This window comes from Mustela putorius, unplaced genomic scaffold (assembly GCF_011764305.1).
Source record: "Mustela putorius furo isolate JIRA1106 unplaced genomic scaffold, ASM1176430v1.1 tig00003836_pilon_pilon_pilon, whole genome shotgun sequence".
Lineage (NCBI taxonomy): Eukaryota > Metazoa > Chordata > Mammalia > Carnivora > Mustelidae > Mustela > Mustela putorius.
In genome coordinates, this window is record NW_025421989.1 from 14,710,500 (window position 1) to 14,737,957 (window position 27,458).

At 42.2% G+C, this 27,458-nt stretch overlaps 2 protein-coding genes across 8 annotated transcripts in view; both read right to left on the reverse strand.

Annotated features, from left to right (window-relative positions):
- PHKA2 (phosphorylase kinase regulatory subunit alpha 2) overlaps positions 1 to 19,484 on the reverse strand; it is a 76,457-nt gene extending 56,973 nt beyond the window's left edge. The window contains exons 1-2 of one of the 5 annotated variants that reach the window (XM_045089349.1): positions 19,285 to 19,484; positions 18,630 to 18,843 (exon numbers count right to left, since the gene is read on the reverse strand). In XM_045089349.1, coding sequence (XP_044945284.1) covers positions 18,630 to 18,707 — 78 coding nt within the window. In that variant the 5' untranslated portion in view covers positions 18,708 to 18,843; positions 19,285 to 19,484. Of the gene's footprint in view, positions 1 to 18,629; positions 19,233 to 19,284 lie in introns of those variants that run through there. The other 4 variants (XM_045089350.1, XM_045089351.1, XM_045089352.1 and 1 more) reach the window with 4 other exon arrangements.
- A 4,484-nt stretch (positions 19,485 to 23,968) lies between these two features.
- Positions 23,969 to 27,458, reverse strand: part of ADGRG2 (adhesion G protein-coupled receptor G2) — a 138,969-nt gene continuing 135,479 nt past the window's right edge. For all 3 annotated transcript variants that reach the window (XM_045089355.1, XM_045089356.1, XM_045089354.1), the window contains one exon: positions 23,969 to 25,713. In XM_045089355.1, coding sequence (XP_044945290.1) covers positions 25,529 to 25,713 — 185 coding nt within the window. In that variant the 3' untranslated portion in view covers positions 23,969 to 25,528. The remainder of the gene's footprint in view (positions 25,714 to 27,458) is intronic.

Sequence of the window (27,458 nt, forward strand, 5' to 3'; positions counted from 1 at the left end):
TCAGCAGGGAGTCTGCTTGAAGATTCTCTCCCTCTACCCTTTTCCCACTTGTGCTTGCTTGCCCTCCCTCTCACCCTCAAATAAATAAATCTTTGAAAAAAAATACCAATAGCGGGGCACCTGGGTGGCTCAGTGGGTTAAGCCTCTGCCTTCGGCTCAGGTCATGATCCCAGGGTCCTGGGATCGAGCCCCACATCGGGCTTTCTGCTCTGCAGGTAGCCTGCTTCCTCCTCTCTCTCTGCCTGCCTCTCTGCCTACTTGTGATCTCTGTCAGATAAATAAAGAAAAAATCTTTAAAAAAAAAATAATACCAATAGCATTTTTCACAAAGCTAGAACAAAAAATCCTAAAATTTCTATAGAACCACAAAAGACCCCAAAGAGCCAAAGCAATCTTGAGGAAGAAAAACAAAGCCAGAGGTATCACAACCCCAGTTAAGATATACTACAAAGCTATAGTAACGAAAACAATCAGGTATTGGCACAAAAATAGACACACTATAACAGAATACAGAATACAGAAATAAACCCATGATTATATAGTCAGTTAATCTACAACAAAGGAGGCAAGAATATCCAATGCGGAAAAGACAGTCTATTCAATAAATAGTGCTGGGAAATCTGGACAGCTACATGCAAAAGAATGAAGGTGGGCCACTTTCTTACACCACACACGACAACCAGCTTGAAACAGATGAAAGACTTACACATAAGACCTGAAACCATAAAACTCCTAAAATAAAACATTCTGTGATTACAGAATCACGTGGACACCGACCTTAGCATCATATTTATGGATAGATCTCCTCAGGCAAGGGAAACAAAGCAAAAATAAACCATTGGGACTATACCAAAATAAAAAGCTTTTGCACAGTGAAGGAAATCACCAACAAAATAAAAAGACAATCTACTGAATGGGTGAAAATATTTGCAAATAATATATCCAATAAGGGGTTTATATCCAAAATATATAAAGAACTTATATAACTCAATAACAAAAACCAAATAATCTGATTTAAAAATGGGAAGAAGATCTAAATAGACATTTTTCTATCCAGAGAAACAGACCAACATGAAAAATGCTCAACACCACTAATCACCAGGGAAATGCAAATCAAAACCACAATGAGATTACCTTACACCTGTTAGAATGGCTAAAATGAAAGAAATAACAAGTGGGAGAAAAGGGAACATCTGTGCACTGTTGGTGGGAATGCAAATTGGTGCAGCCACTGTGGAAAACAGTATTGAGGGTTCTCAAAATATTAAAAATGGAAATACCCTACGATCCAGTAATTCCACTACTAGGTATTTATCCAAAGAAAATGAATACACTTATTAAAAAAGGTATCTGCACTCTCATGTTTACTGCAGCATTATCTACAACAGCCAAGACATGGAAGCAATCCAGGAGATTCATTCATTCACTGATAAGTGAATGGGTAAAGAAGACATGGTATATGTATATATATACAATGGAATACTACTCATCCATAAAAAAAAATGATATTGTGCCATTTGTGACAATATGGATGGACCTAGAGGGTATTGTGCTAAGTGAAGTCAGAGACAGAAAGACAAATACCATGATTTCACTTATGTGTGGAATAATAAAAAAAAAAAAAGTAGAAAATAGATTCATAAATACAGAAAACAAAATGGTGGTTGCCAGAGGGGCACGGGCATGGGAGGATGAAACAGGTGGCAGGGATTAAGAGGTACAAACTTCCAGTTACAAAATAAGTTACAGGGATGAAAAGTACAGCAGAGGAAATATAGTCAGCAATACTATAAAAACCTCATATGGCATCAGATGGTAACTACACTTCTTGTGATGAGCATTTCATAATGTACATCATTGTTGAACCATTATACTATACACAAAATATCAATAAATACTCAAATATTACAGCCACTGGAGGAAAGAACAAAAATAATAAAAAAGATATATCTTGGGGCGCCTGGGTGGCTCAGTGGGTTAAGCCACTGCCTTCGGCTCAGGTCATGATCTCAGGGTCCTGGGATCGAGTCCCACGTCGGGCTCTCTGCTCAGCGGGGAGCCTGCTTCCTCCTCTCTCTCTCTCTCTCTGCCTGCCTCTCTGCCTACTTGTGATCTCTCTCTGTCAAATAAATAAAATCTTAAAAAAAAAAAAAGATATATCTTTTAAAACATTAGGTGAGTAAACAAAAACAGTAAAACTTAGATGTCAAAATAGTTGTTGACATGGTTATAAAACAAGGCAAATACCAAAAGTAATGAGCAAAATAAAAGCTACATAATGGAAAAAATTTAAGAAATGGTGTTAGAACGATTGGACATCCATACGCAAAAATATAAATCTCAATCCAAATCTCACACCTTATACAAAAGTTAAGTTAAAAGGAATCGCAGATCTAAACGTTAAATGGAAACTCATAAAACTTTGGTAAGTAAACATAGAAGAAAAACCTTCATGACCTACAGTCAGGCAGAATTAGCTATGATACTAAAAATACGATCCATAGAAGAAAAATTAAAAATTGGATTTCAGCAAAAGTACAAACCTTTGCTCCGTGCAGGACACTGTTAAAAGATAAAAAGACAAGCTACAGACTAGGAGAAACTACTTGTGAGTTGCATACTCAGCAAGAGAAATCCAGAATATATGGAGAACTCTCAAAACGCAACAGTAAGAAAACAACCTAATTTAAAAATTGGTAAAAAACAAACAAAAAGACTTGGACACTTCACCAAAGAGGATATATGATTGACAAGCACATCAAAAGCTCAACATCATTAGCTATTATATAAATGCAAATTTAAGACCTCTATGAGATACCACTACATACCTATTAAGATGGCTAAAATTAAAAAAAAATACTGCCAATACCAAGTATTGACAGAGATGTAGAATCACTAGAATCCCCATACATTGCTGGTGGGAATGCAAAAACAGTGCTGCCACTCTAGAAAACACTTTGACAATTTCTAATAAACTTTAACACTATCATACAACCCAGCAATTCTGTCCCTGAATATTTACTCTAGAGAAATAAAAAAAAACTCTACATGCATGTGTAAGGCAGCTCAATTCTTACCTTCCCAAAACTGCAAACTCAAATGTCCTTCAATAGGCAAATGGGTAAACACAGCGACATGTCCTTATAATGAACACTATTTGGCAATGAAAAAGAACAAACTATTGACAGAGACAGCAACTTGGGTGAATCTCACAGGCCTTATGCTAAATAAGAGAAGCCACTCTTAGAGGTTACATATCACATGATTCCACTCATATGGCATTCTCCAAAAGACAAAACTACAGTGATGGAGAACTGATCAGCAGTTTCCAGGGCTTAGGGATGGGGAGAGGGTGTGACAAAGGGGTAGCAGAAGGCAGATTTTGGGGGCTTTAAGGGACTGCTTTGCATCTTGATTATGGTTATGGTTACATGACCCTACATGTTTTAAAATTCACAGAACTATACACTAAATATATAATAAAAGGAAATGTATTGTGATTTCTAGCACATTCTTTTTTTAAAAGTTTTACTGAGATATAATTCATACAACATACACTTTATCCATTTAAAGGATACAATTCAATGGTTTTTGCTATAGTCACATACTAACGGAAACACCAGGGTTAATTTTAGGATATTTTCATCACTCCCAAAAGAAAGCCCCTACCTACCTGTTAAAAGTCATTTTCCATCTGTCTCCAACCCTCAATCCCCCAGGCCTAGGCAACCCTTAATCTACTTTCAGTCCTATAGTTTTGCCTGTTCTGGACATTTTGTATAAATGGACTCATACCATATGTGATATTTTATATGCTCAGGGTCTTTCAATTAGCATAATGTGTTCAAGATCTGTCAGTGTTGTAGATGTAGTAGTACTACATCTCTTCTTATTGCAAATAATACTCCATTGCATAAACACAGTACATTTTGTGTTCTCACTCATTAGCTGATGAACATTTTTGTTGTTTCCACTTTGGGGATATTATAAATAATGCTGCTATGAATATTCACTTATAAGTTTTTGTGTGGACATGTGTTTTCAGTTCTCTTGGATATATAGCTAGGAGTGGAATTTCTGGACTATATGGCAACTCTAAGTGTAACATTTTGAGGAACTGCAGAACTGTTTTCCAAAGAGGCTACACCATTTTAAATTTCCACTGGCAATGTACGAGGGTTCCAATATCTCTATATCTTGTCAAAATTTATCCGTTAAATGAAACAAGACAAGACCACACCGGGAGACAAAACATAAGAGACTCTTAATCTCAGGAAACAAACTGAGTGTTGCTGGAGGGGAGAGGAGGGTGGGAGGGATGGGGGTGCTGGGGGATGGACATTGGGGAGGATATGTGTTGTGGTGGGCGCTGTGTATTTTTTAAGACTGATGAATCAGGGGTGCCGGGGTGGCTCAGTGGGTTAAAGCCTCTACCTTCGGCTCAGGTCATGATCTCAGGGTCCTGGGATCGAGCCCCACATCGGGCTCTCTGCTCGGCAGGGAGCCTGCCTCCTCCTCTCTCTCTGCCTGCCTCTCTGCCTACTTGTAATCTCTGTCTATTAAATAAATAAATAAAATCTTTAAAAATAAAAAAAAGAGAGACTGATGAACCATAGAGCTGTACCCCTGAAACAAATATATTATTGGTTAATAATAATAAAAAATTTATATGTCTTTCTCATTGCATCAATCCTAGTAGTGTGAAATGGTATTTCAATTGTGGTCCTGATTTGCATTTCCTTACCACAGTTTGTGATAAGAGCATCTTTACATGTGCTTATTGGTCATTCGTATATCACTTTTGGAGAAATGTCTATCAGACACTTTGCCAATTTCTAAATTGTTATTCATCTTTTAATATTGAAATTTAAGAGCTCTTTATGTATTCTTGAATCAAGTCTCTTAACATACACGTGGTTTACCATTTTCTTCCATTCTGTAAGGTTGTCTTTTCACTTTAATGGTATGGTTTGCGGCTCAAAAGTCATTTTTTTTCTTTAAAGATTTTATTTATTTGACAGACAGAGATAACAAGTAGGCAGAGAGGTAGGCAGAGAGAGAGAGAGGAGGAAGCAGGCTCCCCGCCGAGCAGAGAGCCCGATGCGGGGCTCGATCCCAGAACCTGGAGATCATGACCGGAGCCGAAGGCAGAGGCTTAACCCACTGAGCCACCCAGGCGCCCCCAAAAGTCATTTTTTAATAAAGTCCAATTTATCTATTTTTTTCCTTTTGTCACTTGTGCTCTTGTTATTGTACTAAGGAGTCTTTGCTTTCCCTTAGGAAGCAAAGTCAGGAAGACTATTCCTGCGTTTTCTTCTAAGGGTTTTATAGTTTTAGCTCTTACATTTAGGTTTATGATCCATTTTGAATTAATTTTTGAATATGGTACAAGGAAGAGGTCCCTTAATTGCTTTGCATGTGGATATCTAATTGCCCCAGTACTGTTTACTGAAGAGTATTCCTTCTCCATGTAACTGACTTGACACCCTTATAGAGAATCACCTGACCATAAATGTAGTGGTTTATTTCGGAATCCCCAATTCTGTTCCCTTTTGTTTCATTGAACTGTATGTCTATAACCTTAGGCCAGCACCTTGTTCATTACTGTTAGCTTCCCCTGCCCACAAAAATTTTATTTATTTGACAGAGAGAGACAGTGAGAGAGGGAACACAAGCAGGGGGAGTGGGAGTGGGAGAAGCCGGATGCCGGGCTTGATCCCAGGACCCTGGGATCATGACCTGAGCTGAAGGCGGATGCTTAACTGACCTAGCCACCCAGGTGCCCCAAATATATATATATTTCTTAATATAAATCACATCACAACTATATTCTTTCATGTCTGGCTTTTGCTCAGTGTTATGGTTATGAGATTTAGGGTCCTAGGAACGGGCCCCGCATGGGGCTCTCTGATCAGCAGGGAGTCTGCTTCTCCCTCTCCTTCTGCTTCCCCCCACCCATGCTCTCTCTCTGTCAAATAAATAAATAAGATCTTCAAAAAAAAATACTGGTTCCTTCCAATCCATCCTCCAAAAGGAAGGTCACAGAAACAACTAGAATCTCAAGACTTCACTGCCCTGCTCAGAATGCTCCAATCCTATAAAACAGAATCTGGGTCTCTTAGATTGCCCTACAAGGCTCAGCAGGTGCGGGTTCTTCATCTCACAACCAGCCTCACCACCTCACACACACACCCTCCTTAGCCCCTGCCCCAAAACCTGAATTCAAGTTTCCTGCACAGACTGCTCTCACACTTCTGGCCTGGGTGTCCATAGTGTCCTCATGGTAAATGCCTCTCCACCTGTTTGCTCCTCTGTGAGGCTTCCCCTATACTCCTGTACTTCAGGAGACAGAGGTCAGAGGCTTCCAGCTGACCCATACCCTCAGTCCTTTTTCCTTTAGATTAAGAATGGCTAAATACACGCCACTGCATTGCTCAGCTCCAAGAGAGGAGAGTACAACTCAATCATTCAAATGAAATACCTAGAAGAGACTAGGACAAACGCTGAAAATAGAAGATTACTCGCCATCACCCCACCCCCACCCCCATGTTGGTAAAGCAAAAAACAGAAAGTGGAAAATTCTGTTATAAAAACTCCAAAAACCGGTTAAATTCATTTTTTGTGCTGAAATTTTATTCTGGCAACTACCACTTAAAATATTAAAGGGGATAGGGAAGGGCAATGCCTTGGACTTGAGAGGTTTTTGTACAGTGGAAATTCCAATAAACTTTGTTTTAAAATGGTTACACCTGGGGTGCCTGGCTGGCTCAGTCAGCAGAGCATGTGACTCAATCTCCTGGTCATGAGTTCAAGTCCCACATCAGGCGTGGAACCTAGTTAAAATAAAATTTTGTTTTAAATGTTAAAAAAATTACTGTGAAGTGTGTAAACCTGGCAATTCACAGACCTGTACCCCTGGGGCTAATTATACATTATATGTTAATAAAAAAATAAAGTACTTTTAAAAAGTTAAAAAAATAAAATCAAATGATTATATCTGCAGTTGAGACAATGGGCTGTGTCACACTTTCTTTTTCCATTAGGTTAAAAGATAAGTTTTGTATAGTTTGTTATGTAAACCTTGGGCATTCAGAGAAGTGCTAAACTTAAGCTCTAACATGCAACGGCCATATGCTTTTAACCTAAGGAGACCACAGGTGTGCAATTTTCGAATGATGTCTTTTGCTAAACTCCTGCTTATCTGATTTCCCCCCTCTGCATTTACAAACTATGCACAAATGACAAGGTGCCCTGGGCCTGGGCCTTTGCACCATGTCATAGGACTGAAGGATGGCTTGCAGGGAAACAAAGTGGGTCAGGAGCCAAGTACTGCGGGCATCTGCTTCAATGCAGGGGTTTCCAGTTTCATCCCAGATCCCAGCACTCACCTTAAAACTTCTGAAACTTAACAGAAACCATGTGGGCCCCTTAGGTACCATCAACGATACAAACCACTTGACCACTGTTTGAAGACATTTTATTTCTTTGCCTCACTTGCCAATCCCAGTTGTGAGGTGGGGGAATACTGCGATGTTAGTCCTTAGCCTGGTGTGGTGAAAACCGACAGAACACAAACTCGTTGTGGGGTTGCTAGGATCCTCCTGGCCAACACCTCAAGTCTGAGGTGTCAAAGGATAACTGGCTGCCATGCTAGTAATGTCTCCCCCAAACAGGAGAGCTGTGGGCCTCACTGTTTATTTTCAGCTCTAAGACTGACTTTTACTCTGTTGGGTTCAGAACGCCAAAGGACCACACATGTCACTCTGAATCCGGACTCTCACTAGAGGATCTACTAGGAGGCCACCGATGGGCTTTGGTGAGGGTGGGGGGTGGGGAGGAGATCCAGGAGACTCCTGGAATTTCTGGGAGAGCATTTTTCTCAGGAGACAATAAAACACTCGGCTTTCATCAAATTCTCAGATGGGTCTGTAACTCGTTTGATTAGGAACCACTACTCCACATGTATGTTATAAACATAAATTGTGTTCTCCCCACCTACTGTGAGGCAGACGTGATCTTTACTTCACTCTGTGACTTTTACTAACAGAGTGAAATAAATAGCACGTCTGCATCACAGTATTTAAAGAAAGGGCCTTTTTAAAATTTCACTGAACAGACAAAAATCAGGAGACTACAACTTTATTTAGTGTTTCACAGCAATCTGATGTATCTTAAGTATTTCTCTCCATTCCTCTGGCCTGTTTCCAACAAGACACCGTGCTTATCACAGGGCTGTCAGCACACCAGAAGGATGGCCTTGAAAAAGGTCCCCTTAACTCTCTTGGCTGAAGTCTTCAGCTGTAAAAGGAAGCGAGGTGATCCAACCAGATGATCTTTTGGATCCCTGCCAAACCTGAATTCTAAATCTCTCCCTTGTATGATTACAGTCCTCCATCTGTAAGTAGAAGATTCAAGGACTTTTTCATTCAATTACTCTAATGTTTCTATCTGGCACTCAAATTTTTAAAAGCTGTCCTGAAAAGGTTGTCCTGGCAACCAAAAGAGTTGAAGTAGGTGGTGGCAAAAGGTGGGGCACTGAATTGTATCAGGAAGGGAAAAATGTTATCCATTCAGTGGTTGCTTTCTCCAATCAACGCACAGAGCAGGCAACCATCCCTTAGCCCTGAAAGGGCTTCGGGATCCTAAGGGATCTGGGGACCACACTCCTGAGAACTGCTACACTACTTCAAAAGCTGGAGTGTATTTTTCCTGTCCACGTATTAGAAATTCTTACAAGTATATGTCCCTAAGCAAGGAAGAATATTATCTGGGGTGTTTTTAAAGTTCTACACACTTAGCAGACTGTACTTAGTCTTCTATAACTTGCTTTTTTCACTCAACTTAATCTCTGAGTGCTATCCAATTTGATGCATGTAAGTCTAGGTCACTCATTTTAACTGCTATATAGTATTCCATCGTGTGGCTAAATCTCTGTTTGTTCATTTCCAAAGTGATGAACATTTAGATTGTTTTGAATTTTTCTCTTTTATGAACAATGGTTCAACAAATGTCCTTGTACTTGTCTCCTTGGGTAATGTACATGTCTCCAGAGCACATCATTAGCATAGAGAACTACATAGGGACCTCCTAGGTCATATGGTACACACAGCTTCAATTTCACCAATATCTCCCAATTGTTTTCCAAGGTGACTGTACCAGTTAACAGTCTATAACTTACATTCTATGGCATAGACCATTAGCTAATCACTAACTGAATTTCCTTTTCTTCTTAGGCCTTCAGCTATATTACATTTCCCAACCTCCCTTGCAGTTAGATGACCATGTGTTTGAGTTCTAGCCAAAAGAATGTGAATGAAAGTGAAGTACCCAATTTCCATGCCTTGGCCATAAAACTCTCCCATAAACAATTTTCTATACTCTTTCCTAATCCCCCAGCTAGATGTCTACATCCAGGGTGACCTTCCTTCAGAGCTGCATGTTGAAGATGGCAGAGCCACTGGTAGCCCAGATCTCTAGATGACACCCTTATTGACCTGGACACACACCCGGCTGTTATAGGAGTCAGAAATAAACTTTTGTGTTTATTCAATGAGATTTTGGACTTAGAGCAGTTAGCCTATCCTAATACCTCTTCCCATGAATAGTTTATGAGATTTGCTCCTTTTCCACAACCTTGTCAATACTTAGAATTCTGCTTTGAAACTGCTCCCCAGTTGTCAGTCTGAATTTACTGTTTTGATCTGCTTTACTTTCCCAGGTTACTATAGTGAGGTTAAGCCATCATTTCACATGTTTATTAATTTCCTCTTCTATGATCTGCTAGTTTATATTGTAGAATACAATCATAGAAATATAATATATAAAGCTACTATAAATGAGAAAGGGAGTCAACTTGATTAAAGGGAAATAATAAAGTGGGACACCTGGACTGAAAATATTTTTTTGTTATCCTGGCACTTTTCTTTGCTATTAAGAGAAGTAATGAAAAGAGAGTATTTACAAACCCAGAAGCTAAAGAGTGATGTCACCTGCTATCTAATCAAATAGAAACAAGCTCTCAAGTCAAATTGAAACTTAAATCCAATCAACTATAAGTAGCTGGTTCTCCAAAGACTCTTAGGATTAAGCCTCTGTATTTGTTATTTATTAATCACCCCAAAACTTCCTCCAAAAATTGAGAACCTAGTTTCAGTACTTTCAGGTTCTCTATGGTATTTATATCTGCAAACATCATCTCTATACCGCTCATTTTTTTTTTTTAAAGGTCTGTTATGTGGGTCATAATTACAATGCAGAATAGGAGTGAGAGTGGTGACCCTTGAGGTCCCTGACTTTAAAGATATGGTTTCTGATCTTTTGCCATTAGTTATGTTTGTAGATATTAAAAAAAAAAAGATTTATTGATTTATATGGGAGAGGGAGATAGGTAGGGACAAAGGGAGGGAGAGAGAGTCCCAAGTAGACCCCGAGCTGAGCACGGAAGCGACAAGGGACTCAATCTCCCAACTCTGAGATCATGACTAGAGCTGAAACCAAGAACTGGACGCTTAACCAAATGTACCACCCAGGTACCCGTTTGTAGATTTTTTTAAACATTATGCTTTATCAAGATAATACAACTTCCTAGAATGCCTAGTTTGCCAAGAGGTGTTTTTAAAAAATCATTCTAGATGCTGAATCTTATCAAATGCTTTTCTATACCTATTGAGGTGATCACACTATATTTTCCTTTAATTTATTAATGAGGTAAATTGCATTAGATTTTCTTATAGTAAATTTCCTTGTATTCCTGGGTAAACTCCACTCGATTATGATGCATTTTTTAATACCTTGCTGGATTCATTTTATTAGTATTTTACTTTGTATTTCACATCAATATTCATACATGAATTTCCTCCACAAATATTATTTCTCATTATATCTTGTTTGCCTATGGTATCTTGGCCATATTAAAGGAGTTAAGAGTTATCCCTCTTTATCTTTTATCTGAAACAGCTGAAGATCCGGGTTATCTGTTAATCCTGGTCTCCCTCTCACCCCCACTGCAGTCACTGGGCAAAGCCCCAGCTCAGGTTAAATCCGACTCTGCCTACTCTGGGGGTGCAGCTCGCTGGGGCTGGAGAAAAACACAACCATGCTGATGGAACTCACTGGAAATGAATGGCCCACAGTGCTGTCCAATAATCATATTAAAAATCTTTGGTTTCCTTCAGAAGGGAGGACTATTTTATACTAGCTTCTCACTCTTCAAACCTCCAATGACTCCTATCTGTACTCTCAGCTGATGACTGTGCCTATGTTTCACTGAAAAAGTGGAAATAATCAAGAGAATATGGTGCCCATGTACCCCAGCTCCCTTCTTGGTTTTTGTTTGTTTGTTTGTTTTTATTTTTTTTTTTTTAAGATTTTTATTTATTTATTTAACAGAGATCACAAGTAGGCAGAGAAGCAGGCAGAGAGAGAGGAGGAAGCAGGCTCCCAGCTGAGCAGAGAGCCCGATGCGGGCCTCGATCCCAGGACCCTGGGATCATGACCTGAGCCGAAGGCAGAGGCTTTAACCCACTGAGCCACCCAGGTGCCCTCCCTTCTTGTTTTGACGGAGGAGTTCTCTGTGCTCCTCTTTAAGGTTGCCCACTGCGTGCGTGCGTGCTACACTTCAGCCCTCTCGCTCACTCTAGGACTTTGCCCCAGTGGTTCTCACTCTGCATCTGCTCAGTCTTCCTTAGCAGCTGCTCTGGACCTTTGGGATCTTTCCATTTGTGTAAAGCTCCTCTTTGAACGTCATTTTTACTCTGTCTACACTCACTCCTGTGATCTCATGCAGCCTCATGACCTTTTAAACACCACATAGATACATACCAATATAACTCCCGGATTTTTCTCTCCAGCTCAGATCTCTCCCTTATGTCAAGATTCAAACATTCAATTGCCCACTTACTGTTTCTACCTGGATGCCTCATGGGCACCTCAAAGTTGGTAAAAACTCCTTATCGTTCTCCCCAAATTTCCTCTTCCACAACCTTCCCCGTCTCAGCAAACGTCAGTTCCATCCCACCAGCTGCTCAAGTCAAAACCCTGGACTCATCCTGGACTTCTCTTTTTTCCACACACCTTAGACGCAATCCACGCAATTCGGTCTCTGCAAAATTTCCCCCGGATTCCACCCCTCCCAGTGGGCTCTACTGCAACCACCCTTGTCTGAGCGATCATGCTCCAGCTGCAGAAGCTTCCTCACTGGCCACCCTGCTTTGCCTCGTGACCCCATACAGACCATATTCTATGCAGGTGATGGAGTGATTCTTTTCCAGCGTTATTCAGAGGTCACTCATTTGCTCAAAACCCTCTCAAGGCTTCCCTTCCCACTTAGAATAAAAGCCAAATTCCTTCACCTTCAAAGATGAATAAATAAATAAGCTTCTGGATGTTCCTCATTCCTTGTCTTGTAAACCCACCCTGGACTAGGATATTTTCCTGACTCAACACATTTCTTTAAGAGTTACAGATTGAATTAGGATTTCATTTTTTGTTAACATTGTTAACATGGTTCTAGAAAACTGTCCATTTAACATATCCACATATGCTGTCAAAAAGTATTTATAGCATTTTTCCTTTTTCTCCTAATATTATTTGTCCCTCCTTCCCGGCTCCCATCAGTCCTGCCAGAGTTTATGTATTTATTAGTCTTTTCTAAAAAAGAAATTTTGGGGCACCAAGGTGGCTCAGTTGGTTGGGTGTCTGCCTTTGGCTCTGGTCATGACCCCAGAGTCCCAGGATCAAGCCCCACATCTCGCTCCCAGCTCAGCAGGGAGTCTGCTTCTCCCTCTGCCCCTCCCCTGCTCATGCTCTCTTGCTCTCTAATAAATAAAATCTTAAAAAAAATAAAAACTAAAAAACAGCTTTTGGTTTGCTCAATCCTTATTGTGTGTGTTTTTTAAGATTTTATTTATTTATTTGACAGAGATCACAAGTAGGCAGAGAGGCAGGCAGAGATGGGGTGTGGGGGAAGCAGGCTCCCTGCCAAGCAGAGAGCCCAATGCGGGGCTCGATCCCAGGGTCTGGGATCATGACCTGAGCTGAAGGCAGAGGCTCTAACCCATGGAGCCACCCAGGCGCCCCCTTATTGTGTTATCTTACACTAACTTTTGTTCCTGTATTATTTCCTTTCTTCTGTTTTCTTGGCTGTACTGTTATCCTATTCTCAATGAGTTCCTTAACTTTAAAGTCTTTCTTCTTTTCCGATATTTATTTCAAAACATAAATTTCATATCCCACATTAGCTGTATCTCATTTGTATTTGGAATGCTCCTGCTGTCACTCAGTTCTAGGTATTTCATAATTTCCATTATAATTTCTTCTTAGAGATACACACACACACACCCCATGACATATCTATCCATGATCCATAGAGATATATTTAGAAGTGGGCTTAGTAAGATTCCAAACATACTTGGAGATTAAGCAGCTGCTTGTTATTGCTAACTTTCTTGCATTTTGGCAAAAACTGTGGTGTTCGTGAAGTTGATTCTTCAAATACTTCTGAGACTTTCTCATACCCTAATTTGTCATGAATTTTTAAAAACCTTTGCAAGTTTGAAACAAATACGTATTTTCTATTAGTGGGGTGCAGAGTTCTACAGATGTATACTTGATTGAGTTTGTTCCTCATGATGCTCCAATTTTCTATGTCCTAATTATTTCTCTGCTTGATCTATTAGTGTCTTAGGGGAGTATAAAAGTTCTTAATATGATTATGGATTTGTTAACTTCTACAGTTGGGTCAAGTTTTGCTTCAATCATTCTGAAGCTGTTATACTCTGCTGATTTAAAATTGCTTTATTTTCTTGGTGAATTATCCTTTTATCACTTAATAATAATGTTTTTTATCCCTAATAATGAAATTTTTTAAAATTTCAAAATCTACTGTTTGACATTAATATTATCACACCAATTTCTTCTTTAACATCTGCCTATATATCTTGTCTAACTAAACTATAATCAACCTTTGAGGGCACATGGGTGGCTCAGTCAGTTAAGCGTCCGACTCTTGATTTTGGTTTAGGTAATGATCTCAGGGTGGTGAGATCAAGCCTCACCACAGTGTCCACACTCAGTGGGGAGTCTGCCTGGGATTCCCTCCCTCTTCCTAAACCCCTCTTGCTCACTTTCTTCCTCTAAATAAATAAACTATTTAAATCTTAAAAACAAACAAACCCCAAAACTACTTTCAACCTTTGAGTATCCCGTTTAAGGTTGTATCTCTCGCCTTAAAAAAAAAAAAAAAAAAAAGGTTGAGTCTTAACACAGGGCTCAATCTCATGACCCAGAGATCATGACCTGAGCCGAAACCAAGAACCAACTGCTTAACTGTTTTATTTCTTAGAACCCACATATATTTTGGGGCACCTGGGTGGCTCAATTGGTTAAGCGTCTGCCTTCTGCTCAGGCCATGATGCCAGGGTCCTGGGAAGGAGTCCCAGGTCTGGCTCCCTGCTCAGTGGAGAGTTGGCTTCTTCCTCCCCCTCTGCCCGGCTTGTGTACAAGCTTTCTCTCTCTCAAATAAAACCACATATATCTTTAAATTTTTTTTAATAATTTCTATTATCGGGGCACCTGGGTGTCTCAGTGGGTTAAAGCCTGTACTTTCGGCTCAGGTCATGATCCCAGGGTTCTGTGATCCAGCCCCGAATTGCATCAGGCTCTCTGCTCAGCGGGGAGCCTGTTCCCCTGCCTCTCTGCCTACTTGTGATCTGTCAAATAAATAAATAAAATCTTAAAAAAAATAATTTCTATTACCTGGCTAATTTAAGCATTTACATTTATTGTGATCACTAATATAATTGTACTTATTTGTATTGTCTTTTTTTTTTAAACTTCCCTCTCTCCCTAAGCACTCTTTTCCTTCCTTCTCTTGCCGTGATCAATTTTTCTTTATTCCTCCAGTGTTTGAAAAATTATATATTCCTGGGTAGGGGGAGGGTGATGTAGCTGATGGGGATTAGGGAGGGCACCTGTCATGGTGAGCACCAGGTGATGTGAGCACTGTATTATACACAGAAACTAATATAATACTGTTAAAAAAAAAAAAAGAAGTTATACTTGCAAAAAAATTTTTTAAGGTTATATATTCCCTTCACATTCAAGCATTACATAGAAATTCTTGATTTAAATATGTAATACCTCTCTCTTTCTTAACGTGATAAAGGCCTAAGAATGCTTTAACCCGGTTTCCATTCTATTCTTCTGCCGTGTTATTTCACAGTACTTAATTTTATCTTTTTAAAACTTGCCCCAAATTAGTCTTTATTATTAATACTATTTGTTCCCTACTCCATCTTTTAATTATCCCATTCTTTTCATTTTAAATTCCATTGGCACTGAATAAGCAATATTTACTAACTTTTCTGCTCCCTTAATTATCTGCTTTTTATACCAAATAAACTGCAGTTATAATTACTGCCTTGATCACCATTTCTGATCTATATTATAACTACTTTGTACCTAACACTTTTGGTTATGAGCTTTCAAACAGAACAGACATTCAAAAAATGTACGTAATTAGTATTATCTGGACCAAAGTAAATCTAGGAATTTTTTTTCAGTAATTACTTGAAGGTAATCCTGGAATGTACAATTATATTCTCTGTATACACAAAACCATACCTGCGAAAGGACCCTTTCATAAACATAGCTCTTTTCTTCTTTGCTTTTAAGATTTAATTAATATTTAGTAGCAAATATATTTGACAAATGACTAATGAAAAAATTGTTCCCTTGCACAGATACAGGAAAAGGAATTAGTTTGACACCCTATTGCCTCAAACTGAAGAATAACTGGGATTTTGACATATTTAACACTGAATGATTTCTAACAAGTGAAATCAATTTAAAAAGCAAATCAGGGGCACCTGGGCGGCTCAGTCAGTTAAGCGTCTGACTTGTGTTCAGGTCATGATCTCAGGGTCCTGGGATGGAGCCCCGTGCCCTCCGCTGGCTCACTGCTCAGCAGTGGGGAGTCTGTCCCTCTCCCTCTACCCTTCTCCCCACTCATGCTCATGCTCCCCATCTCTCTCAAATAAATAATCTTTAAAAAATAAAAAGCAAATCAGAAACAGTTCAGAGCTTGCACCAGCTGACACTGAAAAATGCCTCATAAACATCTCCATGTATCTACGGGAAATGGGGAGATAGAGCATAAATTTTAGAAACCGCTAGTCCAGCTCGTTCATTTTTTTTATGGTAAAATATACATTAAGTGGCTTATTTGTTTTTAGAGTAGTTAGGTGACCTCAGAAAGATGAGATGCTAAATAGATTAATGATCTACAACTTCGAAGACTAGCAGTTGGGGCGGGATGGGCAGGGGCAGGGGCGGGGGCGGAGGCTAGGAGCTCGCGCCTGCAAAAGCAGACTCATGGGATTTCCCAGCGAATTCTACCTGGAGGACTCTGGTTAGCCACAAGCATAAAGAGGACAAATACCAGAGCTTCTCACCGACTACCCCCAAAATAAATACCACTAAAGGCTGAAACACCTTTTTTTTCTTTTTTAATCATTAAAATGTTGGAGAGGAAAGTCCAACACTGCAAATTTGCTTTAATAAGACTGTGCTTTTGCTCCTGAGAGAAGGCAAGCCTGGATCAATGGCTGGGTCATTAGGATGGCTCAGAGCCTGATGGAAGTATTTTTATCAACAAGGACTTCACGGCACCTTTCATGTGCCAGGAACACTGCTTAGCACAAAAGGAACAAAAGTGATGAGGCCTCTGTGCTTAAGGATCTCACTGCATCGATGTAGAGACAGAATTACGTTTATAGACCGAAAAGCAATTAGTAATTGTATCAAGGCCTTCAGGAAAGGGAGTAACATGGCCCACGGTGGTGAGGTGAGGACATGTGGCCTAGGTATCTGTGGCCTATGTTAAAGTCATAACACCACCAATAGCGCTGTTTACTGATTGCTTACTGGATGCCAGGCAACGTACTAGGCACTAATTTTTTCTTCACAATACCTCCATGGAGGTAGGTGTTATTGTCCCCATTTTACAGATGACTTGAGAGGTTGAGCAAATGCTAATAGGTCATTCAAGGTAGAGCTGGGTACACAAACACAGGTGTGACACAGAAACCAAGCTTCATCAGCTCTCCTTAAAGACACTTCCCTCACAGTAAGGCAGGGAAAAACCTTCCAACTTCAATTAAAACAGTCTGTAGATGTGATTATAATACATACTCCAATCAGGAAGGCAAAAATTAACCACCATTTGCCCGCCTAATTCTTTAATTCTCAACTTAATGTCATCTCTTCCAGGACTCCATCCCTGTTCCCCAAACTGGGTTAAACTCCCCAAGTAAGGACCACAGTCCTTCATGTGCAATTTTAAAAAGCCAATAAGTTCTGAAAATCTAAAGTGTTTTCGTAAGTTTGCAGCAAGCTTGGTGACAAAAGGGTGACCTGAAGTGACGTGAGGCTATTGTAAGTCTTTACTTTTCCTACTCGGTGTGAATATTCACATTCAGATGTGGAAAAAAAAAAAAAAAGTTTGATTAAGGGATGCTGCCCACTGCAGTTATTACAGAATACATATGTGTATTACACCTTTCTAAAATCCAAACATTTCTGCCTTGCAAACCACACCTGGCCCCAAAGAGCTCAGACAAAAGACTCTGGAACTATACCCTACGCATAAATCTCACTGCACTACAAGCATTTATTCCTCTTTGTAAGCCCAGCTCCTGACAGAGCGTCTTGCATAGAATAGGTACACAATAAATATTTCATGAGTGAGGAAAGAAGACTGAGAAATTGGCTAAGAAGTGAAAATGGTCAGTGGCCTGGGAATGACAACGGTTCTCAACGTGTAGGCTGAGCCTCTAACTATGGAATGCCACTCTTTCTCGGACAGGGAGGTCCTATTAATAGTTGCTGCTGATTGAGGGAAAGGGACAGAGCCGCTGTCTTCATTAGGAATAAAAATAGTCCAGTGGTCTTACATGATGGGCCCACATAGAACTTTAGTCCAGTAATATAGAACAGCAGGCATATTTGTACCTCAGACCACATGGGCAGCCTCACAGGTCCTCCTTAAACTTGGGGGCAGAAGACCTGCATTTGGTTCTGACCCTGCTACATGTCCTAACCTTTTTGGCCTGTAGTTTCCTCATCTGTAAAGTATCAACTAGAGTAATCCCTAACGGCCCTCGCACGTGGGTCTCTAACAGGTAACTCACGGGAGGGGCAAGAACAGTTGCCCCACACTCTGGAGGAGCAGGATGCAAACCTCAGGAGGTTCTTCACTCCTGTCTACCGCCCTGGCAGTCCTGAGTTCACCGTCCCCGTCCTTCTGTCCATCCTATACACACCTCCTCTCTCAACGCCCCCCCCCCAAAAAAAACAGTCAACGCAAAAACGCATTTTTGTACCCAGGACACCGGGCGGGGGGGGGAGCTCTTAGAACCCCAACAAAGGTCAGAGAATTGTGTTAAGAGCGGTCGCACAGCCCTTCGGTCCCCTGAAAGAGAATGGGGTGGAATGGGGGTGGGGGTAGTCACTGGCCGGCAAGCACCGGATTTAAAAAAGAAAACCTCCTAAATGCGAAGTCTCAGGACCGGGAGGGGGTTGGGTAGGGGAACGAGTGCCACGAGAGGGCTGCTCGGGTGGTCCTTCCTTACCTGGTAGCACAGGATGGTTTGCTGGACCAGCCGCGCGTAGCCATCCAAGCGGACCCCGGAATTGCTCCTGCTCCTCATCTCCGCGTGCTGCCGGGGCCCGACCGGCCGTGCAGAGGTGGGACGCCCGAAACTGTGGCCGCCGAGCGGGCCTGCTTCCCAAACACTACAGCCTGGGTTAGTTCTCGGGACAGTGCCCGGCTGTGGGCGCTCGAGACTTTTTAAAATGAAAGAGCCAAAGTATGATTGGAAAGCAAGCCAACCAGAGTTTCACTCCTCTGCAAAACGCGGGGGCGGTGATGAGGGCTGGCGCTAAGGCGGGCCCTCCCCGGACCAGGCCGGCCGCACTCTCCACACCCGCTGGTCCCGGACAGCCCCGCGGAAGACGCGAGGAACTAGGTTCTGGACGTGAAACAACGAGGACCCCGGCGGGCCTTTTACGTCTTCGAGCGGTCTGGAGGAGTCCCGGGGCCGGCCGCCGCGAGGAGCCCACCCGCCGGCCGCAGCCCACTTTCCGCCCCGCCCCCGGCCCCGCCCCCGCCGCGGAACCCAACCCTCCGAGTCGCGGCTCAAGGCGGAAAGGAAAGGGGGTGGCCCACAGGAGTACCGGACTACTATGTTCCGGGCGGGAACCAAATTGCCTCCCTGAGCCCCTTACCTCCCCGCCAGCCGTCGATCCCAGGGGAAGCTAGGGAAACAGGCCCTTCCGCGGTGACCACCTGGACGCCCTGGGCCCGCCCCAGGCCCCACCTCTGGGCCCGCCTCCGGCTCCGCCCTGCCGCGGAGCGGAACCCGCGGAGCGGGGCTTGAGGAACAAGGTAAGGGGGACGCTTCGCCGGAGGCGCAGAACGCCCCTAATACGGTCGCTTGTGGCCCCGCCCCGTCCTGGGATGAGCTCACAGCCGCATCGACGACCCCGCCTTCCAGTCCCGCCCCCGCGGCATCAGGGAGATGAAAGACGGGTTCCAGGGCTCCTCCCCGAGTTGCCAGGAGGCCGGGGGAATGGGCAGCCAACCTAACGGGAGGCCGGGGAAGTAGGCCCGCCGACCGCGGCCACCTGGGCTGGATCATAATTATCTATCTGGCTGCGTCTCCACCGCAGTCTCCACCACTGAGCGATAGCCGAGTAGTGTGGCCTCTCAGGGAATGAAAGGGGGCACAACCCCCTCCCCCTTTCGCTTCCTGTAGGCACTGCCCCTGATCTCGGTTCTGCAAGTCAGGCCTGTAGTCCACCTCCTACAAGCCTACAACGTGAAATTGGCATTTTCGCAGCGGCTGATTACCTACAGTTCAATCTTTGACCCAGTGTTCATTTTCCAACAAAATCTGTTCCACTGGACAGCTTGGCTAATGTAATTTTCAGAAGCCCTTTTCTACTCTCCATGCATTTACTGTAAGCTTGACCAAGTAGGCCACTCCTCTTCGTCGCCTACCTGAAGCCTATCCTTTTTTTTTTTTTTAAAGATTTTATTTATTTATTTATTTGCCAGAATGAGCCAGGGGGAAAGGCAGAGGAAGAGTGAGAAGCAGACTCGCTAAGCAGGGAGCCCCTTGCGGGAGCTCCATCCAGGAATCCAGTGATCGTGACCTGAGCTGAAGGCAGCCGCTTAACCACCTGAGCGGCCCAGGCACCCCTGAAGCCTATCCTTTAAGTGTCAACTCAATTCCCCCCTCCTAGAAGCCCTCCCTATTCTCTGAATTGCCATCTAATTTCTTTGTAAGAACTTAGGTTTCGGAGTCAGTGCAAATTAAATTCAAATTCCGGTTCTGCCATTGACAAGTGTGAGCTTCAGCATTGCCACTGCAGCAGTTTGAAATTCAGGTTCTCATCTGTAAAATGGGGATAATACCACCTACTTCCAAAGGCGGCTAACATCAAGGGGATGAATGTAAAGCACTGAGCACCATGCCTAGCTCATAGAAAAGTATTTCATAAATCATAGCTATTTTCATCTGTCATTTGACAATATATTTCCATGTGTTATTTTTGTTTTCAGATGAGGCATGCTTTTGTAACTGGATTCTAAGATACTCATTCAAACAGCCTTTTGAGGGGTGTCTGGGTAGCTTGGTTTAGGGGTGAGGCTTGGTTTTCACTCCAGTGGTTATCTCGGGGTGGTAAGATCCAGGGCCCTCCCCCCACCACCCCCTAGGGCTCGGAGCTCAGCATGAAGTCTGTTTAGGATGGTCTCTCCCTCCCCCTCCTGCACCCAACCATAAATAAAAATCTTAAAAGTCTTGGGGTGCGCCTGGGTAGCTCAGTTGGTTAAGCATCTGCCTTTGGCTCAGGTTGTGATCCCAAGGTCCTGGGATCAGCCCCATGTGGGGCCCTCTGCTTGGAGGGGAGCCTGCTTCTCCCTCTCCCTCTGCCTGCTTGTGCTCTCTCAAATAAATTAATTAATTAAAAAAAAAAAAAAGGCTTTGAAATCTCCTGCCATGTCTGAAGCAGTGTTGAGCATGTAGTTGTAACTCAGTGTTGAATGAATGAAAGAAAATCAGTCCTGCTAACTGGGTTCCCTTAACTGAATTCACTTTAGAAATTCCATATCATAAATCTGTCACTCAACTATAGCACCCAAACCCACATCATGTCACATACTTTTTTCTTATTATTGACTCTTAAATTATTCAGCAATCTATGTGATGTGCCTCCATGCAGAATTTGTAACAGTCTAGGGGTAAATAACATTAAACATTAAGTTATCACCATTGAATCTCTTTTGGACTCGGAGTATGTACTCTTACTAGAATTCATATATTGTGCATCGAAAAGCTGGAATGGAATTATTTCTTCATTACTATTTTTGTTCACACGGAGTACTTCTTCAAGAATACATTTTGCAGCCATAGGGGGAAATGACGGATAACCTTTGCTCATTACCTGTCATTTCCATCCAGTATAGAAACATTTTCCATTTATCCCATTCTTAGTAAATTCTTCTATGCACGCATATGCCCCTTTTGATGAATACCTAGCCTACATTCTTAAGCTTTGGTCTATGCTTTAATGAATATTATCGTATCAGCTACATTTTCTATAAGCTTGAAATTCAAGGATAAAACCAACAAGGAAAGCTACTCCTTTTTAGCTTTTAGCTTTTAAAATTTCCATGCATATTTGGACCTTATGGTCAGCTTATGCTGAGCTATATAAACAACAGTCTCCTATCTTAGTATCCCTATGTCCGTAAGATGCAAAATTTCCATCTCTTGGTTTCTATATCCATGAACCCTTTCTCTGGCTGTGATCCAATAGACAGAAACCTGTCTCCAAGTCATTTCTCAAATATTCGTCAAGAATCAGGTATGGAACATGATGGGGTAAGTTCTTCTTTCTGAAGCGGATTCATGATCTTTGTAGACATGAAAGCCCAAAAGTGGACTCTAGGGTCCACACAGGACTTCTCTGACCTCATCCAGAGGGTCTGTCTCATTGTCCTGCCATTGCGGTTCAGGTCTATGAAGTTCCCAGAGAGCCCCATGTCAGCAGACCAAGGTAGAAACTATCCAGGGTTTCTTCTGGAAGGCTCAAATTTTTGACCCTAAGGAAGAGCACCCCATCTTTGACACAAAGGAGAGGGTCCATTCTGAATGAATTTTCTGAAAAGAGCCAATGTACTGAATTTCGTTATTTCTATGACAAATCTTTTTTGACTGGCAATCATCTTTATTGTAGTATTTTAAAGAATGTACGATTTGGGGTGCCTGGGTGGCTCAGTGGGTTAAGCCGCTGCCTTCGGCTCAGGTCATGATCTCAGGGTCCTGGGATCGAGTCCCACATCGGGCTCTCTGCTCAGCGGGGAGCCTGCTTCCTCCCCTCTCTCACTGCCTGTCTCTCTGCCTACTTGTGATCTCTCTATGTCAAATAAATAAATAAAATCTTTAAAAAAAAAAAAACAACAACAAAAAAGAATGTACGATTTGTCTCTGTTCCAGATTCCTGTAGCTAGTTTGAGACTAATAGGTAAAGAGTAGAAACACCAAGGAGTGTAATATTTCTTCTCAGTGAAGAATATACAGACATATTTAAAAGAATATATTCTGGAAGAATGTATTCAATTTTTGTCTGCCCCAACATTTTGATGCTGTACCTAGAATAAAGAAAAAAAGAATCTACTGACAAGAATTCTGCTCATTCAAGATTATGTTTTTATGTCCACCCAGTGTTTCCTTTTTCCTGTCCTTCAGACTCCAACCGCATCAGTTGAAACTGAGGCACAGACAAAACTGAATAGTCCCTAAAATGCCGTTATGGAGAAAAAAAATGTTAACACACTAGTCCATTCAGAAAACTGTTCATTAAATAAAGTAGCCCTTTGTCAAAATGGCCTTCAAACTAACCTCCTTTCTAGATGACCACATTAGATACAACCCAGTATCCCAAAGGAAGCCATTTCACCATTCTTGCTGAGACTAGTCCTGATGCTGCTCCCTGAAGTTAAGAGCTACTCTGTGGGATTAATGATTGCAGTGTGTTTGGGGGAAAAACTTCTCGAATGTTCTGAGGAAATTCTTCTTCAAATACTGGTCACTGCTGTGACATGCCTTGCCTCCTCATACTAGCACTTCTGTCTCCTTCATTGGAGTCTCAGATTGTGAGACCAATTTTAAACTCAAAGAAGGTTGTTTCTCAGGAACATTCTCTCTATCCTGCCCCTTATCCATGTGAAGGAAAAAAAAAAAAAAGACAAGAGAATTTGGCTTAAGGACCACAGCTCAAACACAAAACATAAGAGGGAAAATGAGGGGGCACGGACAGAATCTAAAGAACACCGGCCACTGGGCATCCTCTGGTGTACACTCAGATTACATCCTCTCCTGGAGATTCTGTCTCTGAGATCTCACACCCAAATCTCAGGTATCTCACCGCCTTCCTCAACAATTTAATCTTCAACATCTTTGAGGCAGTGGAGCATCACAGGAGCGACTGCTCAAAGACCTCTTACGGAATCAAGGCCAGCTTCCCCCAGCTGTGGCTCCCCCACACTCATCAGGTCCCCCAGAAGCCCCAAATCCTGTCTTCCCCTTCTCGAAATCCTACTGCTCAATGCTGAGGATGCGGAGACATGGAGGAAAGGGATCCAAATCCGGGGCTGCGAAGGCCGATGGCAACATGTGTTAAAAAGGGAGGCTTGAAAGACTGTACGGGAAAAATGAAAAAGAGACCTCAGGAACTGATCTCATGGGGAGGAACCTTGCTCTAGCCTCACAGTCACTGTGTGTCTGCTGTTTGCCAGAAGATGTTCCCGTCGCGTTCCTCCGTGTCAGGCCACTCACACGCCACGCTGCCGGGGAAGGAGATCACGATCGCCTTCTCTCAGTGAAAGCTTTCAAACTCGAAGGACTGAACTACAAATTTATTTTGGCGATCTTAACATTTTTGTCGATTCTGACATAAATACAAGACAATTAAATAAATCAGAGAAGAAATATTGCAAAGGCAAATCAGCACTCACAGAGGTGTATTACATTATTACTATGGTTAGCTGGGGCTACGACCTTCCCTTGAAATATATGCGAGGGAACTGTAGTGAAAGACCTAACTACAGGGTTTTGCAAGGTTCCTCATCAGGACACTCCTGAGGCGTAGCTCAGGCCGCTATAGCCAGGAAGCACGATAAACCCTCTGTAACTAAGAGCAATCAGGGTTTGATACATACGGAAACAATAGCATTGCAGGATAGTTCACGCTCCCAACAGCTGCTCCCCCTTGTCACTATACATTCTTCAAGACTTGACACCTTTTAAAAAATAATCGTAAGTCTGGCTGGCCCAGAAAGTACCAGTCATGACAACTAAAGTACTATGCAGTTGCCTTTTAAAGAACAGCAATAGGATTTTTTTTTTCTTCATCTACCTCTCCTTTAAAAGGGAATCAATCCTACTCTCCTCCCCTTGTCTGAAAGGCTCTGGGGATGTGAGAAGTGGCGGTGTACGGATCTCCTCCACATTCACAATTTTCCTGACAGATGGTCTAGATCACGGTTCCATCCTTCTCTGTGGCCAAGGTACTAGGTGAAACATCTTGGTGCAGGTTCCATAATCTGCTGACTAGGAATGAGGTCAGGAGATGGGCACTGGGATTGGCTGCCACGTTTGTTGTACACTTGGTGCCCTACACAAGGGTGCACCCAAGAGGATACATGGGGCTAAAATATGCCCCCCCACTTTGTCTGCCAAACCATGAGCACTCGGGGCTGTGTCTGCCCGGGGAGTGGGGGCACATTTTTCCAACTTGCTCAAAGGCACTAATGAGCTAATTGTGGCACTGTCATTTTTTCCAGTTGGGCTGGCACCATTATTTCTTGATTTCAGTGAAGCTTCCGTATTTCACATCCCATATAATCTCCAAAAGGAGCTTTAGAATTCACTGAACCAGCAAGGATTTTCTGAATTATCACATTAGACACAATAACACAACCACGATTCTACAAAGAAATTAATTTACACAGTAGAAAATAAATACAAGAAATGTAGAAGATATTTGACATGGGGGTCACTAGAATTTAGCTTATTTACAACAAAGGCATGCACAACTGAACTCACCAACAGGCTGAAGTCAACAGTTGCTTTATCGGACCTTATCATAGATGACTCGGCCTCTTTAGAATACGGCTAGAAATGAACTACTTTGATTTTAAACGAGTCTTATTCTTACTGTATTGTTTAAACCCAACCTTCTTTTAAAATGAAGGTTAAAAACCAGATGGCAAATGTCTAAAAACCATGGATAATGTCTTGGGTTTCCTCTTCCAATAACCATTGCCCTCAATTAGCATATGTTCCTCCAGAGGTTGCTGAGTATAAAATTAGTTGATTTTCACACATCTCACATTGTGTAAAAGGTAAAATTGGACATTTTCACACTGTCAAGCATCATGCTTTGTTTTTAGAAAAAGGAATCACATTTGCTCAATAAAGTGTAAACTTCCCCGCTTTGAAGTCCTTCTGAGAGCGATACGGCTTTTACCGTTGCACACATCTTCTTTCTCAGTAAACATGTGCTGTTTTCCAGTGAAATCATGAAGGCACACATCTCCATTCTGAACACTGAAAGAAACACCATTCTTCTCCGTTGAAGCATTCCCTATAGAAGGAAAAACAAATCTAGTGTCACAAAGTATCCACAAAAAGCAATTAAAAAATAAACACAGTTAAATCCCTTTGCTCTGAAGTAGGCACATGTAGTACGTGTTTTCTTTTTTAAATATATAATATTATGTTGTATAGAAACTAGAGAATGTGTTAGAAACCTGTTCTCTATGGCAATTTTTTTTTAATGAAATGGTCAAATATGAAGGAAAATAATATATTTGATTGGAAAAGGCCAATTTCCTAACTCTGGTTAATCATAAGAAGTAGTAGCTTCTGAACAGCATGACCTAATGTAATATTCTGGTCTCCCCCAAAAGATTAAGGTTAACAGAGAACCCATATGTCCCCTTATGAAGTTCTTGGTTCCTTAAGATTCCTATAAAATAGGGTGCCTGGGTGGCTCAGCTGGTTAAGCAACTGCCTTCAGCTCAGGTCATGATCCCGGGGTCCCAGGATCAAGTCCTGCCTAGGGTTCCCAGCTCCACGGGGAGTCTGCTTCTCCCTCTCACCTTCTCCTCGCTCATGCTCTCACTATCTCTCTCTCTCTCTCTCTCAAATAAATAAATAAAATCTTAAAAAAATATATTTCTATAAAATAAAACTTTGTACCAGAGACTGAGAGCAAAAATAGTCATGGGCAAGACAAAACTAGCTCTGGTAGACTAAATCAGCCCCTCTGACTAAATCAGGTCAGGCCTGATTCCCACGAGGAAATGACCAATTTATTACAACCTCAGAGTCCAAGCCAGGGTGCAGCTGGACATCCTGGAGACATTGTAGTTTTGACCTGGGCCTCCCACATTGCAAGCAGGCTCTTAACTCTGTGTGTGCAGGAAGCGCGAAACCATAGCTGCTAAGACCCTCCGGCTACTTGGCACTATCCTCCTGAACATTATCCTACTAGAAGACAACGTAGAAAACCAAATACCGGGACGCCTGGGTGGTGTAGTCAGTTGAGTGACTGACTCATGGTTTCGGCTCAGGCTGTGATCTCAGGGTTCTGAGATCGAGTCCCGTGTCAGACTCTATGCTCAGTGCAATCTGCTTGAGATTCTTTCTCCCTCTGGCTCTGTCCCTTCCACTTGTACGATCTCCCTCTCTCTAAAATAAGTAAATAAATCTTAAAAACAGAAAGCTGAATAAGTCCATTTTTTAGTTCATGCTATAATCATCACAATCATGACTAACAGTGTTGAGAACCATGTAAGTATTATCTCATGACATTGCGCACTGGGTGCTTTTATTATCCCCATTCCACAGACAATGAAACTAAGGTTTCAGGAATCAAGTGTTTTGTACAAGGTTTTGTGTGGCTCAGAACTGATGGAGTCAACACGTTTCTTTCAAAATGTGAGCTTGTGGATGCCTCCCCACCCCGCCGTGCGGAATGAGATAGCCGCTCACGCAAAATCAGATAGGTGACGGGGCGCCTGGGTGGCTCAGTGGGTTGAGCCGCTGCCTTCGGCTCAGGTCATGATCTCAGGGTCCTGGGATCGAGTCCCGCATCAGGCTCTCTGCTCTGCAGGGAGCCTGCTTCCTCCTCTCCCTCTCTCTGCCTGCCTGTCTGCCTGCTTGTGATCTCTGTCTGTCAAATAAATAAATAAAATCTTAAAAAAAAAAAAAATCAGATAGGTGACATTCGCACAAACCAGGTGATGGATATGGTCAACACAGCCCAAATAGGGCGTGTGACCATCTGAGGCCAGCTGTCCTGCTTTAGGCATTTTGGTTTGAGGA